The following is a 17419-nucleotide window of genomic DNA, read 5'->3' as shown; positions in this document are numbered from 1 at the left end:
GAATTATTCCCAACCTTATCTCAGAATGTGATGTGACAGGTGGAGGAAACGTACAAGTAATCTGGAAACAACCTAAATCCCCACGGATTATATGCATTCTCGTATTGCCCATAATGCAGTCATGGTAGGATGCTCGAAAGGTTTTCGTGACTACCCGTGGTTGGGGAGGGGTTCAAGGACGGGACAGCACTGTCCTGTTTCTGCCTCAGCTGCACTCCGGCCTGAAGCCAGGGCTGGCTGGGGTGGAGGGCCAAGATTCCTGCGTTTTCAAGGGCAGATTGGAATATGTACATGCGGGGGGAGCAGGGACGGTAGATAGGTAGGTGGCCCCGTCTTATAAAAACTCCAGTTGAAGACTTAGGAGGAATTCGATTTCTAAAGAGACTTTCACAACACAAAGGACCTGCTCCCCCCTCAGATAAACATCACACGCCTGCTGCCGCCCCGACCTGATAAACCAGTGATCTCGAGCAGCAGGAGCCGCCACCCGCTCCGTATATTTCTGAGCGCGGTTGGTTTTCCCTCAGCTGGAAAGGCAGCGAGTGGATCTTGCCCCACGGCTCCTGGTGTATTTCCGAGCTGGCTGCACCTGCAATGTAGATTTACAAGTAGGTTGCTGCTTAGTTAGCATCACTCCACGGCCATGCCCAGGCTCCTGCGACAGCTTCGCAGAAGACAGTGCCTGGTTTGCTGCCTGAAAGGGACAGTGACAGCAAGCTGCAATTGTGTGAGGAAAACCACCATTTCAGACTGAAATTTTATCAGCGGATTTTGTTAATATATTGCTGGGAAGTGGTAAAGAGAGAAACAGCCGGGTGGCTTCAGGTTTATTTTGGGGAAGATAAAAAGTTTTTTAGTTTATACCTTGTTCCTTCCACATCCCCTTTCTGTTCGGATTGTGGTGTTTCCGCTTCGTTATAGCTTTGGGGCGGCTGTTTTTCCAGTCTTCGGGAAATGAAGACTCCTTGGTATCCAAGTCCTTTGCGAATGAAAACGCTTCAACAGTTTGCAATATTCATCAATACAAGTTAAAGTTTCTACAAAAAAAATTCTCTAGCTGCGTTTGATACCCGTATTTCAATATAAAAAGCAAGGTTATTAAGGGATTAGAGTATCTGCTATGCAAAGAATGTATAGCACGTAAACCGCATTTTATAAGCCCAATCGAACTTCCACAAATAATTCTTGTTTATGTGGATATGTTAAAAAACTACCAACCTTTTTACCGGTTTTCTTTTACCAATATTGCTTTTATCAATTTTATAGAATCAGGAATGATGAACATTTTAACTGATGACATCTCAATCCGTAACTAATCTGATTAGACTAAATTCCCTTACTATGAGCAGCTCTTTTATGGGAAAAGTGGGTGGCCCTTAAAAGGGCCTTTGGGTCTTAATTCGGTGGATGGTTTCACCTTAGCACAGGTATAGGACGCAAAGCTTTACTTAGAGCTGGTATATTTGGTGACAGCCTTAGTGCCTTCCGACACAGCATGCTTCGCCAACTCTCCAGGCAAGAGCAGGCGCACCGCGGTCTGGATCTCTCTGGAGCTGATAGTCGATCTCTTGTTGTATAAAGCCAAGCGGGACGCCTCTGAGGCGATGCGCTCGAAGAGATCGCTCACGAAGGAATTCATAATACTCATGGCCTTGGAAGAAATGCCCGTGTCCGGATGGACCTGCTTCAACACCTTGTAGACATAAATCGAGTAAGACTCTTTGCGGCTCCTCTTACGCTTCTTATCGGCTTTCTTCGCACCCTCCGCAATCAGCTTCTTCCCACCTTTCTTCGGCACACGCGCAGACATCCTCCCTCACTTCCACGCTTCTGACCAACATAAAAAGACGCTAGCCGTCTAGAAGTTCCTCTTTATATAGACTGGGTGCCGACCTGAATGAAGACTGAAAGGTCTTCGGTCCTCCCCTCCCCTAGAAACCACTCCTCGTTCGCGCGTCCAGTCTGATGGCTTGAACAGGCCGGCTCCCTTTATTCATCCTCTGCTACTGAGAAGGTGGTATAAATGATAGGATCTAGTGTTGTCCCAAACTTTCTTCTTAGATGAGCCCACTCTTAACAAAGCAGTTTGATCCTCTATGATTCCAACAAAGGTTTGTAAAAGTCAGAAAATATTTACGATTTAAATTTCCATTGGAGAATGGCTAGCATGTTGAAAGTTATCTTGTTTTCCTGTGTTTTTAAAATCATTTTATTTCCCCTTTTTATATGTGAATCATAGATGTAACAAGAACCAGTTCAGTGCACTTCTGATCACTGGTCTTTTGACTCTTGGTACACAGTTTCACGTTGACAGAAAATAGACATTTTGATCAGCACTTGCCATGTGCACAAAAGAGCCATGTGGCTTCTTTTGCAGGGGTCAAAGAATGGATTTTTTTTTTAACTTTTGTTACTGCTATCCCTTATTAAACAATTAACTTGTTTGGGAGAAAATCATTTAATCTAATCTCTCTCTATGTGTCTGAAGTTAAGTTTCTAAATCTATTCCTAGGTGTCTGAAAAGGTGTCCTGATTCTAAAACCACTATCCACCCAGCAGCTACTCTGGAGGTAAATAGATGCTGCTGATAACTTAGAACTTTTTCTAAGGGAGGGGGAAGCCTACACATTTTTGGAGTTTACTTATGTACTTAAGACTTTAACTCTAGGTACCCAGGTTTCAAAACCTTTGACCAGAGAGAGCCCCTGTTGTTTTCTGTTTTCTTTTCTGGATACTATACTTCCCCCCTTCCCTCATTTTCCCAGATTTTTGACTTGACAACAGACTTTGTTGGAAGAAGTTTTAACTTAAACAATTAAACCCATTTAAATATGGCGGTCTTATGTTTAAATCATTGAGACTATACTAGCATATAGCTAGAGAAGATCAACCTCTCTATGAAGCTGTAGGTTGGTTGCTCTGCCTGATAACGATTCCCTTGGCATGGCTAGCACACAAGAGCTGTCTGCTTCCTTCTTGCCCCTTCACTCCCTGGGTGCAAAATTCTCCCCAAAAGGAGATTCTGCTGCTGCTGGGTGGAGCAAATATAGGCACATGCCCGGGTGACTGAAAGGCTGTGTGCATATAGAGCAGTATATACGGAAGAAAAAGAGGTCTGGCGACAATACGGTACGTTTCCAGCCAGGTCCAGCAGGGGAGCAGCAAAGACCTGTTGGGGTCGCTTTCAGCTCGGCTAGTTTTCCATCAGGTCTCCCCGATATGAAATTAGTGGTTGGAGGGAGAATGAGATTCCAGGCCAGGGACTGCTGCTAAGAGGGGGCTGGCCAGAGTGGGTGTGTGGGGGGGTCTCATCAACTCCTTTCACCTCTCCACACCTATACAACCAGTCTCTCTCTGGGCTGCTTCATTTGAGATACCATGGAAGTGTTTCCACATGTAAAAATTTCTGTTTCCATATTTTGGTTTTCAGGCATTTGATTTTTCAATTTTGGGGGGGGGGGGGGGAACCCAATTTTCAGTCAAGAAACCCAGTTTTGATAGAAAAATTTCAATCTACTTTTAAGGGAATACCTTAACCACATTTTTAAAAACATCACCATAAACTTGGGCCAGGCAGACAGCATGAAATCTTATAGATAACCTGTGCTCCTCCACCAATCCTTTGCTGTATCCACTTGTCTCTAGATGTCTATTGAGATTGTAAATTTTGAGAAGTAGAGGCTGTCTTTTCCTGACGTGTTTGTACTAACACATTGGGGCTCTAGTTGGGATGGTCAAAACAATTTCCTACAAAACTTTTTTTATATATTATTTTCAATATCTGAATTTGTCTAATTTAACTGAAAAAAAATCTATTTCCAATCAGGAAACTGAAACAAAAAAAATTAGACAAAAACATTTTTTAAAATTGTTGCTAAACTTTTGGTTTATTTGTTTTTTGTTTTTCAGCAGTTTTTGGCTGAGAATTTTTGGGTGCTGAAAAACAAAACAAAAAGAAAAATATGGGGGGAGATGGGAGATAAAAAGCCAACATTTTCCATGTGGATTTTTTATGTGATCTAGCCCTTGGGACTTCTATGGGCTATTGCAATATACAGAATTATAATATACTAATTTTGTCTCTTTCACCTGTTCCAGCCACCAGATGCTTAGCCACCTAACCTGGAGAAAGAAATGATTACAACTATGGGACCATATAAAAGGGTAAGTTCCCATGTGGAACTTTTTCTTCCAATCCCCCTCAAAAAAAAGCCCCAAATCCTTTAATTACCTTCCAGCTAAAGCTACTATGTTCATATCAAAATAAGATCCACCACAAAAATACAAATAGAAACATTACCAACTAAGGAAATCACAAGCTACGGTCACACAAATAGCCATTTCTCTCTCTCTCTCTCTCTCTCTCTCTCTCTCTCACACACACACACACACACACACACACACACACACACACACACACACACACACACACACACACACACAAAAACATTGAATAGAAACTCTCTATATTGAATAGAAACAGCACCTGAAGCACCTTAACTCTGACGCTCTAGTTCCAGTAGACACTGACGTTTTAAATACTAGCATTCAGAGAAATGGGCGCTGACCCTTTTCTCTTCAAGGCTACCACTTCCTTTCTCCTACAGGGCTGGAGCAGCGTATCTAAAATGTGTCACTTCCCCTCTGGACTATAGAGGGCTCTATATCCCCGCTCACAGGCACAGTCTCCTCCATTCTCCCTGTCTGTGTGCGGCTGGAGAGCTGGGCGTGACAGCAACACAGGGACTGAATATAGTAGCTTCCTCTTCGTCCCTTTCCTGCTCTGTCCCTGCTCTGAGAGCAGCCCCACCAGGGAAGTGGGGACGGAAGAGCAGCTTTTACAAAAGCTTCCACTGTAGGGAGCTGCACTTAAATTATGGAAATAGTGAGGTTTGAACCTGAGTCCTTCAACTCTAAAAGCACCAGCCGCTACCACTGGGTACTAAAGGACCAGGCTTATTAATTGGTATAGTACATGGACCAGTAACTAGAGGGAGATGAAGACTCACTGTCTTAATATGAGTCACAAAATCGTTGCACAATGGCAGAGAAGGCAGCTCCTTGGCACCACCAAAAATTATGCAAACCTGGCGCCCATGCCTACCACTCACTTTATTGGATCTCAATCATTTCCAACAAAGTTTCTGAGAGAGAGAGAAAAACAGAGCTCTAAACATGGGTATTTCCACACACTTTGAAATGAAAATAACTTGGAAATTTCATTTTTATGCAACTTCCCCACCCCCTCCCATTTTTCATCCAGTTCTAATCCCTGCAAGCTCCCTAAAACACAGGAAAAGACACTCCAAAGGAAGGAGATTCAGACTTATCCTTTGACATCTCTCAGAGGACAATTGGTCCCTGCCCTTGAACTGGTAAAAGCTGCCAGGGAAAGTATGTGGCACTAGGGACAGGAAAAACTAGCTGAGCTAGAGAGATGCAATTGTTCCTTCCAGATGAGGTATTGTTGCACTGCGAACTGGATCCTAGAAGGAAACTAGATGCCAATATGTTGCATCATCTTATAAACTGGGCCTAAGGCTGCTATCCCCAGTCAGCCATCCCTGTTTATTTGGCCTGTCTATGCAATACAGCCTCAGTCTTTAACAGGGTTTTCTGTAGGTTTTTAATGAGAATCACAACGTTCCTGAGATGATTTTTACTAGGGTTGGTCAAATATTTCCATCGAAACCTCTTTTTCACTGGAAAATTGGGTTTTGATTAAACTCTGTGTGTGTGTGTGTGTGTGTGTGTGTGTGTACAAAATGGCTGGCTGTTTTGCTTTCCTAACAATATTTAATTTTTTTTTTTTTTTTTTTTGGTCACTTGAAATCCTCACCCAAAATTTTTCCAGTTTTCAGCAATGCTGCTAGCCAAAAACCCGTGTGGTTTGGTGCATTTTTCAGCTGAAATGTTTTGCTGTCGGGTGAGTTTTCTGGTTTTCGGGGTGGGTTTTTTTTTTGTTTTTTGTTTTTTTGTACAAAAAGGCAACATTCTCCACTCAAAACATAGGCAACCTCCCCCGCCTTTTTGTGTGTGTCAAAATTAACCCAAGTGGAGGGGGAAGGGGAACAAACAAATAAAAAGCCACATTTCTTGACCAACTCTATTTTCTATCCTTCAGTGAATGATCCTTCGAATCATAGAATATCAGGGTTGGAAGGGATGTCAGGAGGTCATCTAGTCCAACCCCCTGCTCAAAGCAGGACCAATCCCCAACTAAATCATCCCAGCCAGGGCTTTGTCAAGCCTGACCTTAAAAACCTCTAAGGAAGGAGATTCCACCACCTCCCTAGGTAACCCATTCCAGTGCTTCACCACCTGCCTAGTGAAAAAGTTTTTCCTAATATCCAACCTAAACCTCTCCCACTTAGCTGCCCCTTCACAATCACTATTCTCTAGCTATACAATAGACCAGGGGTTCTCAAACTTCATTGCACTACGACCCCCTTCTGACAACAAAAATGACTACAGGACTCCACGAGGGGGGCCAGAGCTTGAGCCCGTCCGAGCCCTACCACCCCTGGTGTGTGTGTGTGTGGGGGGGGACTGTAAAGATAAGGCCTTTTCGTGTAGCTAGGTTGTTTGGCCTATAGCCATATTGTAAGGCTGAAAGCCTAAGGCCTTTGTCTGCAGCCAGATTAAAAGAGCAGCAACCATTAATTGAGAAGCAGGAAGTCACATCCTCACATTTCATCTAAATTAGATTAAAATAATGTAATACCAGGCTGTTAAGAAGGAGATCCTGTCCTAATGGCACCCACTATCACCAGATAAGGAAACAGATCTTAAAACGGTTAAAGAAGACTTAGTTTGATGGCATTCTGTCTGGTAAGAACAACTAGGAGTCCTTGGGGCACCTTAGAGACTAACAAATTTATTTGAGCATAAGCTTTCGTGGGCTAGAACCCAATTCATCAGATGCATGACGTGGAAAATACAGGAGCAGGTATAAATACATGAAAGGATGGGAGTTGCCTTACCAAGTGTGAGGTCAGTCTAACGAGAGAAATCAATTAACAGCAGGATACCAAGGGAGGAAAAATAATTTTTGAAGTGGTAATGAAAGTGGCCCTTTACAGACAGTGGACAAGAAGGTGTGAGTAACAATAGGGAGAAATTAGTAGTGGGTAAATTAGGTTGAGGTTTTGTAATGATTCAACCACTCCCAGTCTTTATTCAGGCCTAATCTGATGGTATCTAATTTGCAAATTAATTCCAGTTCTGCAACTTCATGTTCGAGTCTGTTTTTGAAGTTTTTTTGTTGAAGAATTGCCACTTTTAGGTCCGTTATTGAGTGACCAGAGAGATTGAAGTGTTCTCCTACTTGTTTTTGAATGTTATGATTCCTGTCAGATTTGTGTCCATTTATTCTTTTGCGTAGAGACTGTCCAGTTTGGCCAATGTACATGGCAGAGGGGTATTGCTGGCACATGATGGCATATATCACATTGGTATATTTGCAGGTGAACGAGCCCCTGATGGTGTGGCTGATGTGGTTAGGTCCTATGATGGTGTCCCTTGAATAGATATGTGGACAGAGTTGGCACCGGGGTTTGTTGCAGGGTTTGGTTCCTGGGTTGGTGTTTTTGTTGTGTGGTGTGTAGTTGCTGGTGAGTATTTGCTTCAGGTTGGGGGGCTGTCTGTAAGCGAAGACTGGCCTGTCTCCCAAGGTCTGTGAGAGTGAGGGATCATCCTTCAGGATAGGTTGTAGATCCTTGATGATGCGCTGGAGAAGTTTTAGTTGGGGGCTGTAGGTGACAGCTAGTGGTGTTCTGTTACTTTCTTTGTTGGGCCTGTCCTGTAGTAGGTGACTTCTGGGTACACTTCTGGCTCTGTCAATCTGTTTCCTCACTTCACCAGGTGGGTACTGTAGTTTTAAGAATGCTTGATAGAGATCCTGTAGGTGTTTGTTTCTGTCTGAGGGATCAAAGCAAGAGGGATCGAAGCAAATGTGGTTGTATCTTAGAGCTTGGCAGGAGACCACTTATCAGTAGTTGTGGTTGGGAAATCCCCATTTCTGTATTGTTTTGTCATTATGGTCCCCACTTCCCTATTGTTTGTCTGCATGATCTCTATAAGAAGCCTATATAAGAAAAAGCCCCAAATAATGACTGTCCCTGTAAAATTGGAACATCTGATCACCCTATTCTGTGAAGAGGAGATTGGAACTGAACTTCACAGCAGGAGCTCTGCCTTCTGTGAATCCAGGAAAATACTCCAACAGGAGGCTGTTTCATCCAGCTGTCTGGATTTGTGCATAGGCGCGGGATTTGGGGTGCAGGGGTTGCTGCAGCACCCCCAGGTTTTACGTGGGGCTCCACTTCTGGATCCCCATGCGGGGTCCCAGCTGCTGGCCCCACAGCCGGGCTCCACTCCTGGCCTTGCATGTGGGGTCCCAGCCCCGTGTCTGGGGCTCCACTTCTGGCTCTCAGGCGGGGTCCTGGCTGCTGGCCCTGCTCCTGAGGCTCTGGTCCCAGTCCCGCACGCTGGCTCCCAGTCCCGCGCCTGGGGTCCCAGCTGTCGGCCCATGCCCGGGGTCCCACTGCCGGCCCCACGCCCGCCCTCAGCTGTGGCCCCATCCTTGGCCCCTTTAGCCCTTTCCGGGTCCCACCCTTCCAGAGACATGGCCCTGCTCTCAGCCCCAGCTCTGGGGATGGGGCACAGACAGGGGAAAGGGGGCTGGCTTTCAGCACCCCCACTATTAGATGTATTCCAGCACCACTGGGATTGTGTATGAAATCTGGTGTTTACAAACCATGAGCACAAATCCCGCTGAGCCTGCATCACCCAGTGATCAGAGGAACCAGGTAGAACCACCTCCTCCCCTGAGCACAGAGAGATCTTTCGCCAGAGAAACTTCAGCTCAAACATGCCTGCTGGGAATGCTGTCAAACAGGACATATATTTTATTTCGCAATCTGGGAGAGAGCTGGCAACAGAGAGGGTTTGTGAGGCTAGGTATATAAGCCGGTTGCAAACCAGCCCCCTTGAGAAGGCTATCGGGGAGTTTTGGAGAAGTAGCTGCAGACCTTGTGCTTGGAGGTAAGGGATCTGGCGGGCTGTGTGTTTGGTCAACTTGTTACAGCTTTGTGAGGGGTCCTTTGACTCGGCTGTACGGTCTCTGATCGGAGCAGACGTTTGGTACATCTCTAACAGGGATTGCAATCCGTCTGCTCAGGATGGGTTTGTGAAATCTAGGAATGCTGTTTCCTGCTTTTTAACAGGAGTTAACTTTATTTTTGTCTTTTCTGGGAAGAGGGTCGAATACTAGAACTGCCTGGAAATTGGGATGTTTGTTTTCTCCACAGAAAATTTTGACTTAAAAGCAAATGAAAACCTGATTTATTTTTCAGTTGTCAGACGCACACAAAAAGGAAAAAAATATTCAGCCAAAAGGTGCCAACACTTGAAAAAGTTTTCCCCAAAACTGCCAAAAAAAAAAAAAAAAATCCGCCCCAAACTGGCAAATTCTGATTTTTGTTCAGCTCAAAACTATGAAAAAATATATTTTTTCACGTAAATAATGAAAAAAAAAAACCCTGCCTTAAAGAAGCAGCACATAAAGACAGTGGAAGCTCTGGGTTGTTAGCACCTCTGGAAATCAAGTTTTGTATGTCTGTATGGACCGTGCCCACTTCAGTGTGTGTTGTGTGAAGAGCATCGGTTCCACCATTCAAATGAAAGCTGGGGTGGTTTGTTTTTCTTCTAGCCTGGCTGGTCTCAAGAAGTCCCTTCTTGTGCCACCTACCCTCCTATTGAGAGGATCTGACTTTCCAGAGACTACTCAATAGAGTCATCTGGTCATGGCTTGAAAAATACCAACCCTTAAGTGCAGTTAGGACTAATGGAAATCTACAGAAAATATTTTCCTCTGCTAAGTGCAGGGCGCAGGGGTGGCTGGTGACCCAGCCATTGGGAGAGGCTAACCCCCTGCCCCTCTCCTTGTGCACGAGGCTCCTCCCCTTCCGCCACCCCTCCCACTCCCTTTTGCTCCCCACCACTGCCCCTGGCCCCAGCGCCGGGCGGCCAGGGGATGAGACTCCAGCCCTGGTGTGCCAAGTGGCCAGTCTTGGAGCGCCGAGCGGCAGCGTCTCCTGGAGGCATGGCCCCCCGCACCAGCCACTCTGAGTCCCTGCGGGAGGCAGGCCAGCCAGCCTGGGCCAGGGCAGAGCACTGAGAACAGCAGGAGGGGGCCTGGCCTGGGGGCAGAGCATGGGCGGGGGCCATGCTAGGCTGTTTGGGGAGGCGCAGCCTCCACCTGCCTACGATACCTGCCGCCCGTAGCAGGGCGTGTTGTCCTGAAATGCCAGGTTGTGAAATAGAGAGACAGGGCGGGGAACGGGAAGGTAACTCTCTATCTTTGATTGGAGCCACGGAGCACCCACGGAGTCAGCGCCTATGTCTAGGGCATGATCATAGGTGGTGGGTCTAATAGACCAGGAGAGACTAAGCCATGTCTCTGCTTCACCCCTTCCCCAAGGCCCCACCACTGCCTGGTGAATCCCTCCTCTCCTCCACTCCACCCCTTCTCTGAAGGTCCCGGCCGTGTCCCTCCTTTCCTCCACCCTTCCCCCACAAGACCCCCCGCCCGCTGCTCCCCTCCACAGGGGGAGAGGCTGGAGGAGAGGAGGGACACTGCAAGTGGTGGGGTGGGGGTTGAGCAGTGCCCGGGTAGAATGTGGGCAGGGCCGTGGGCGGAAGAGATGGGACAGGGAGCTAGCCTCCCCCAGGGGAAGTTTCTCCTGCCGCCCATAGGCAAATTTGCTCCCTGCAGCCAGTTTTCTAGGTTTTTGTCCAGTCTTGTGTCCACATTCCAAAGCAGGGGTGGGCAAACTTTTTGGCCCGAGGGCCACATCAGGGTTACAATGGGGCAGAACAGGAAACTGTATGGAAGGCCGGGTAGGGAAGGCTGTGCCTCCCAAAACAGCCTGGCCTCTGCCCCCTTCCACTCCCCGCCCCCTGACTGCCCCCCTCAGAACTCCCGACCCATCCAACCCCTCTTGCTCCTTGTCCCCTAACTGCCCCCTCCTGGGACCCCACCCCCTATCCAACCCCCCTGCTCCCTGTCCCCTGACTGCCCTGACCCCATCTACACTCCCACCCCCTGACAGCCCCCTGGGACTCCCACCCCCCTATCCAACTACCCTCTGCTCCTTGTCCCCTGACCACCCCCTCCCGGGACCCCCTGCCCCTAACTGCCCTCTGGGATCCAACCCCACCTGCTCCCTGTCCCCTGACTGCCCTCCTGACCCCTATCTACATCCCTGCCCCCCGACAGGCCCCCCGACAGGCCCCTCAGGACTCCCACTCCCAACCCTCCGTGTTCCCCTCCCCTGACCGCCCCCTCAAAACCTCTGCCCCATCCAACCACCCCTCCTTCCTGACTGCTCCCCAGGACCCCCTGCTCCCTTACCCAACCCCCCCCAACCCCTTACCAGCAGCAGGAGCTTGCAGCTGCCACACCCGGCCAGAGCCAGCTGTGCTCCCCACGCTGCCCAGCGGGAGCGGCGGGCCAGAGCGCTGGCGGCGTGGCACGCTGAGGCTGCGGGGAAGGGAGCACAGTAGGGGAGGGGCCGGGGACTAGGCTCCCCGGCCGGAAGCTCAGGGGCCGTAGTTTGCCCACGTTTGCTCCAAAGTGATGGAGCGCCCAATCCTGGCAGTTCTCTTGGGAGATGATTCCACAGCCTGATACTCTCCCGTCTCATGATCTAGACGTTGTCCAATATTCAGCCTGAACTTGACCACGCTCACGTTCCTCCCTGTATCTTCCTCTGCAACCCCTTGTCTCACCCTTACTAATTCCTCTCCTGACGGCATCCCCCGTCACACTCAAGCTTACGCCAACCCTGCCACATTTGCACACCAAGGCAAAGGCAAAAGATAAAGCCTTTGATATGTTAGGATTGAACAATCAGCTGAAGAGGCATTATTAATCTCTGGGTTTGGTTGGTTGGTTGGTTTTTTATCTCTAGCGGTCAGAAGGGAAGTTTCAGGCAGAGATGACTCTTCCTTCTGATCCAAAATTCATCCGTGAGGCTTTCCCTCAGAGAAGTGAGCTTCTGGAGAAATTCAAAGGTAATCCATCCATCCTAACCCTGAGCCTAACACACTCCCCGGTGTGATGCTTTCTCACAGCCACTGGAGGTGCTGATGAGCTTCCTGGTGCACTCCAGCGACTGAGGAAGCTTTTGCATGGGTGGTGGATAGCATAAACTGGGGAAGGCTGTGCCTCCCCAAACCGCCTTGCATGGCCCATGCTCCTCCCTGAAGCCGGTGCACTGGGGCTGGCGGGGTGTGTGTGTGTGCGCGCTCTGGGCTCCAGCAGGTGAGGGGAGGCAGAAGAGGAGGGGTGGGGCCTTGGGCAGAGGGGAAGAGCCCCATGCTTTTAAATAGAGATGATTGGAAAATTTGCCCCCGCGCTGAAAAATGTGACCTTTCTTTAAAGCAAGCAAACAACCACCAACTTGGAAAGCAACATTTTCGGTCTGGGGGAAGGTGAAGGGAGAGTGAAAATGGAAGATGTTTTGGCCAACAACGGAAAAATAATCAATTTGGTCTGTTTTTTTGCACGGATGTGTGTTGTTTAGTTTTTCAATGAAAAAACAGCAACTTAAAAAAAAAAATCAAGGAAAGCAGAACCTTTTCCTTTCATCAAACCCCACAATTGCCACTGGAACAGTTTCAGGGGAAGGAAGACTTTTGACCAGCCCCACCACTAAGGGGCTACAGGAGCGGATGCCCTTTCCCAGGTACGCTGGTGGTTGAGGAGTCTCCTAAAGCAATTCGTGGAGGATGACCGTTCCCAGGCACTCCCAGGTGGGATGCAGGTAGTGAGCACCCCAAATGCTGTGGCTGTTGAACCTAGATACATGAGGCACGCATGAAACTGGTTGCTGGCAATGTTGGCCAGATGCCCACGGAACTCACTCAGCTCTAGATACTTGGAGCACTGCCAGGGATGGTCTATGGGAGAGAAGCCCAGTATCTGTAGATCTTTCTGACCTCATGTGCTGTACACAGCCAGATCTAACGCTCTGATTCTCTCTCTCTCCCCACCCGCAGCGGATGTGATTCTGGATCCTGACACCGCGAACCCTTGGCTCATTGTGTCTGCCGATGGGAAATCTGTGAGATCGGGAGAGAAACCACAACAGGACTTGCCTGAGAATCCCCACAGATTTGATCTTGCTCCCTGTGTACTGGGCTCCAAGGGGTTCACCTCAGGGAGACATTACTGGGAGGTAGAGTTTGGGGATCAGAGGGAGTGGGCCGTGGGGGTCGCCAGAGAGTCCGTGAAGAGAAAGGAATGGCTCACTCTTAGCCCCGAGAATGGGATCTGGTCTCAAGGGCGCTGGTGGCTTCGGAGGGAGGCATTCGGCTCCTCTGAGACCCCCCAACCTCATAGTGGGAGGCCTGGGAAGATCGGGGTTTGTCTGGATTACGAAGGGGATTGGGTGGCATTTTATGAAGATGACCATACGACTATGATATTGGCCTCCTTCAATGGGGAAAAAGTTTTCCCTTTCTTCTACTTGGGCGGAGGAGTCCACCTCACACTGATCTCTTGAGGCACTGGGGGAAACATCCCAATGGGACCCCCTCCCCCATGAAATGTGCCCCTCTCTCTAGCCATTTCCTGCACAGCCTCCCCCGAGCCTCTGCGGCCTTGTCTACATGCAGGCTTTGCACCAGGGTCTGATTTAATTTGAACCTGGAGCAAACACCAGTCTGGATGATCTTAATTTGGCTTACGAGCAGCGTGGCTCAATTTTAAGCATTGCCAGCGCATGTGGTTTTCTTGTGAGTGTCATGATATTTGGTGGGTTTTTTTCTTGTGATTCCATCAGGATCTGAGCTCTTATTAAATCAATCCATTAATATAATAATGATGGTAATTAATTAATTAACAATTCATAACACAAACGGAATAAGAAGATTCATTCAATACCTGGAAGAAATTTCCAGCCCTCCGAGTTGCAGAGGAAAGATTGAAAATGTGACTCCTAAAGGCTCCAACAAATTAAAATATCCCACATTTATTACTGTAAGCTCTTTGCATCAAGGGGTCATTTTCTAATCTGGGTCTGTACAGCACCTTGTACAACAGGGTCCTGATCCATGTATAGGTGCTACAACGATTTTTTTTTTTTTTTAAATCTCTTGATTTTTGAGGAGCCCTGACTCATCATTTTTGAACACTGGGGGTTGGCAAGACTGGCTTTCGCTTAAACTTGCTCCTAATTGACTTTAAAAGGATCATTTGTCTTGATTTAAGAGGGTCCATGCAGGCGTTTGAAGGGGTTTAGCTACATGCGGCTTAAATCCCAGCTTTCGTTAAACAGGTGCAGCGTTGCATGGAGACAAGCCCTCCAGGAATGTCTATGCCCCATTGTGGGTCATCCCAGCCCGGGTCAAGAGTCTCGGACTAGCGGGGCTTGCGTGAGGGCTCCAGAATGTGCTGCATAGAAGTTGCCGCTCAGGTCTGAAGCCTGGGGAGGGGGAGGGCTTCAGAGCCTGAGCCACAATTTCAAAGCTCCGTCCGCACTGCACCGTTCAGAGCGTTAGCACCAGCCCCATGAGCTTGAGTCTCTCATTCCCATGGGCTCCAAAATGCAGTGCAGCTCTACCCTTCGTTTTTAGCTTTGATGAGCCTGGAAGACTCCCTAGTTCACTCAGAACTTAGTCTTGTCCTCTTCCTAACCTCCTAGGCCCAGATTCTCAGCGGGACTTAGGCACTTAAATAGTTTTGAGGAAGTGAGACTCACTCCCTAGTCTCTGGTCGTGCTTCCGCAGAGACTCTCCGAGCAGCATAGGGAACGTCTACACGGCAATAAAAAACCCATGGCAGAGAGTCCAGAGCGCAGATCAGCTGATTCATGCTCTTGGGGCTCTGGCTGTAGAGCTAAAAATATCGGTATAGACGTCCGTGCTCCAGCTTGAGGCCAGGCACAAGACAGGAGGGTCTCAGAGCTCAGACTCCAGCCCGAGCCCGGAAGTCTAGACAGCACCGTAGCCTGAGCCCCGCAAGCCCAAGTTGGCTGGCATGGGCCAGCCACGGGTGCCTGGTTGCTGTGTAGACATACGCATGGTCTCTTCTCTCTGCTCTGTGATAGAAAGGGAACGAGACATGAGGCATTTGAGAATGATGCTCCTGGCCCATCATGGGCTGGTCCTTCCTCATCTCCATCCCTGTTTTATTCAAGTTAACAAACAAGCCAATGGCCCGGGTGGGGACTACTCGAGCAATAACGGGTGTGGCGACGAAAAAGGAAGGAGACAGAGCGCCAGGTCTTGGTAGCCGAAAAAGCCTCTCAGGGACTTTCTACTGGGGTTTTTATTTTTTTACTTTTATGTTTACAACACTTATGAGTGGTTGAATTTTTGCGCATAGGAGGAGCATACAATACCCATCAACATGACCTAACAAACCCATATTTTGTGCACGTGAAAGCGAGCAGTGAGGGTGACGATCAGGTCAGCCAATAAGTTTCCCAATCGCAGGCACTGGGGTGTAGGCTGCTCCGGCCTCGCAGCCATGGGCGCAGTATGCCGCACCCGTGAACTGGCGATTCGGGAGCTGTGCGTCCCTACAAACGGGAATAGGAAATAAATGTGAAGTGAGTCAATGGGAAAGTCCCGTGAGATGCACAGAATAAAACAAAGCCCAGTCCCAGGCCTGTTAATGAGGGGATTTCTGTTCGGAGTGTGTCCTATTTGTCCTTCCTGCTTTTCTGTAACTAGCAGAAATATCCCTGATTTTGCAATAAACGTTTAGTCCCATTATTCACTTCATTGCCTGTCAATCCTTTCCCAGCTCCTTGCCTGCCAAACACAGGTTGGAATTTTTTTTTTTTTTTTTTAGTTCAAGAAGATTGTCATTTAAAATGAGATGGCTTTGGAATATTTGCTGAGGAAAAAACCAAGCAGTCAGTCAGTTCAGGTTAACCCTCAACAATTTCTTTTCTTTTCTTTTCTTTTCTTTTCTGGGTTGGCCACTGAACCAAAAATTGATTTTTTGCCCAGCTCTACCCAGCAGCTCAAGGCAAATCCATTCCCTCATTTTTCTTCCTTTCCCCTACTATGAACAATGGGATGGCTTCTCTGCTTTGCCCCCGCCCCCTTTCCATCCCTGCAACACGCAGCCTGGGAACGGGGACCCCACTACAGCTGCTCCACCAGGGCTGAGAATCCACTTATGAATCATAGAGTCATAGACTTTAAGGTCAGAGGGGACCATTATTGATTGTCTAGTCTGACCTCCTGAACAACGCAGGTCACAGAATCTCACCCACCCACTCCTGTATCAAACCTGTGTCTGAGCCATTGAACTCCTCAAATCATGGTTTAAAGACTTCAAGGTGCAGAGAATCTTCCAGCAAATGACCCGTGTCCCACGTTGCAGAGGAAGGCGAAAAAACCCCCAGGGCCTCTGCCAGTCTGCCCTGGAGGAAAATTCCTTCCCGGCCCAAATATGGCGATCAGAATATCTGAGAATCCACTTCTTTCACCTGCTCATCTGGCTCAGAACCCCGGGAGCTGCAAAGGGGATATAGGGTATGAGGGCCAGATGTGGAGTCAGAACTGATGGAGGGAGCTGGGTGACAGCAGATCTGAGGGCAGAATTCAGGTAGGAGCTGATGGGGGCAGACAACAGGGAAGGACAGATGCGGGGGTTGGGTGACAGACAGATCTGGGAGGGGGGACAGGATTGATTTGGGTATTGGGGGGGAGAGTTAACTGCTGGGCAGGGGATATTCAGATGGGGAGGGGACTGCCTGCAGCAGAGACCAAAGTCACACATTTGGGAGAGGGGGCAACATTAGTTGACACATACTGGAAGGAGTTCAAAAATCAGACAGACCAAAGAAAAAAAAAACCCACCGTTTTTTTGTTTTGTTTTGTTTTGTTTAGTTTTTTAATCTCATGGGTTTGGGGCCAATCTCAACATTTTTGCAGGAGGATGGGGGGGTTTGAGTCATGATTTTTCAACCTTTGGGGTTGGCAATATTATAATCTAGACAGACGCTCCTCAAGCCCCACGACCAACACCAGTACTATTACTCCCAGGACATAAATATTTGCCTGTGAGGTTGCTTTGCAGTCCACACTAGGGCAGGGGTTCTCAACCGGGGATATGTGTCCTGCCGGGGGTACACGGAGATCTTCCAGGGGGTACATCATCTCATCTAGATATTTGCCTAGTTTTACAACAGGCTGCATAAAAAGCACTAGTGAAGTCAGGACAAACTAAAATTTCAAACGGACAGTGACTTGTTTATACTGCTCTATAGACTGTACACTGAACATATAAATACAATATTTATATTCCAATGGATTTATTTTATCATGATAGAACAATGAGAAAGTCAGCCCTTTTTCAGGACTAGCGTGCTGTGGCACTTTTGTATTGTTATGT

At 48.0% G+C, this 17419-nt stretch overlaps 2 protein-coding genes across 4 annotated transcripts; one reads left to right on the top strand and one right to left on the bottom strand.

Annotated features, from left to right (window-relative positions):
* Positions 1 to 1444: 1444 nt before the first annotated feature.
* On the bottom strand, positions 1445 to 1810 carry LOC101951673 (histone H2B 7-like). The gene has a single exon (XM_005312492.4). It carries the CDS (start codon positions 1808 to 1810, stop codon positions 1445 to 1447), a length of 366 nt encoding a protein of 121 aa, XP_005312549.1.
* LOC103306888 (thaicobrin-like) lies at positions 1587 to 15786 on the top strand. Of its 3 annotated transcripts, none has more exons than XM_042847717.2 (5): positions 1587 to 1711; positions 2513 to 2570; positions 4099 to 4164; positions 11976 to 12078; positions 13066 to 15786. In XM_042847717.2, exons 3-5 carry the CDS (start codon positions 4135 to 4137, stop codon positions 13569 to 13571), a joined length of 639 nt encoding a protein of 212 aa, XP_042703651.2. In that variant the 5' UTR covers positions 1587 to 1711; positions 2513 to 2570; positions 4099 to 4134; the 3' UTR covers positions 13572 to 15786. The 3 variants fall into 3 exon arrangements, with proteins under 3 accessions (XP_042703651.2, XP_042703650.2, XP_023968613.2); XM_042847716.2 differs by lacking the exon at positions 1587 to 1711 and adding an exon at positions 1844 to 2111; XM_024112845.3 differs by lacking the exons at positions 1587 to 1711; positions 2513 to 2570; positions 4099 to 4164 and adding an exon at positions 8905 to 9045.
* The last annotated feature ends 1633 nt before the right edge of the window (positions 15787 to 17419 follow it).

The sequence above is a fragment of the Chrysemys picta genome, chromosome 12, assembly GCF_011386835.1.
Source record: "Chrysemys picta bellii isolate R12L10 chromosome 12, ASM1138683v2, whole genome shotgun sequence".
Lineage (NCBI taxonomy): Eukaryota > Metazoa > Chordata > Testudines > Emydidae > Chrysemys > Chrysemys picta.
Note: the sequence above shows the minus strand (reverse complement) of the source record. Positions and strands in the feature narration are given on the sequence as shown.

Bases quoted from the DNA above. Each gene is read 5' to 3' on its own strand.
- LOC101951673 (XM_005312492.4), bottom strand. From the start codon at position 1,810: ATGTCTGCGCGTGTGCCGAAGAAAGGTGGGAAGAAGCTGATTGCGGAG.
- LOC103306888 (XM_042847717.2), top strand. From the start codon at position 4,135: ATGATTACAACTATGGGACCATATAAAAGG. The intron at 4,165-11,975 runs GTAAGTTCCCAT...TTTTATCTCTAG, and splicing joins CTATGGGACCATATAAAAGG to CGGTCAGAAGGGAAGTTTCA. The intron at 12,079-13,065 runs GTAATCCATCCA...CCCCACCCGCAG, and splicing joins GCTTCTGGAGAAATTCAAAG to CGGATGTGATTCTGGATCCT.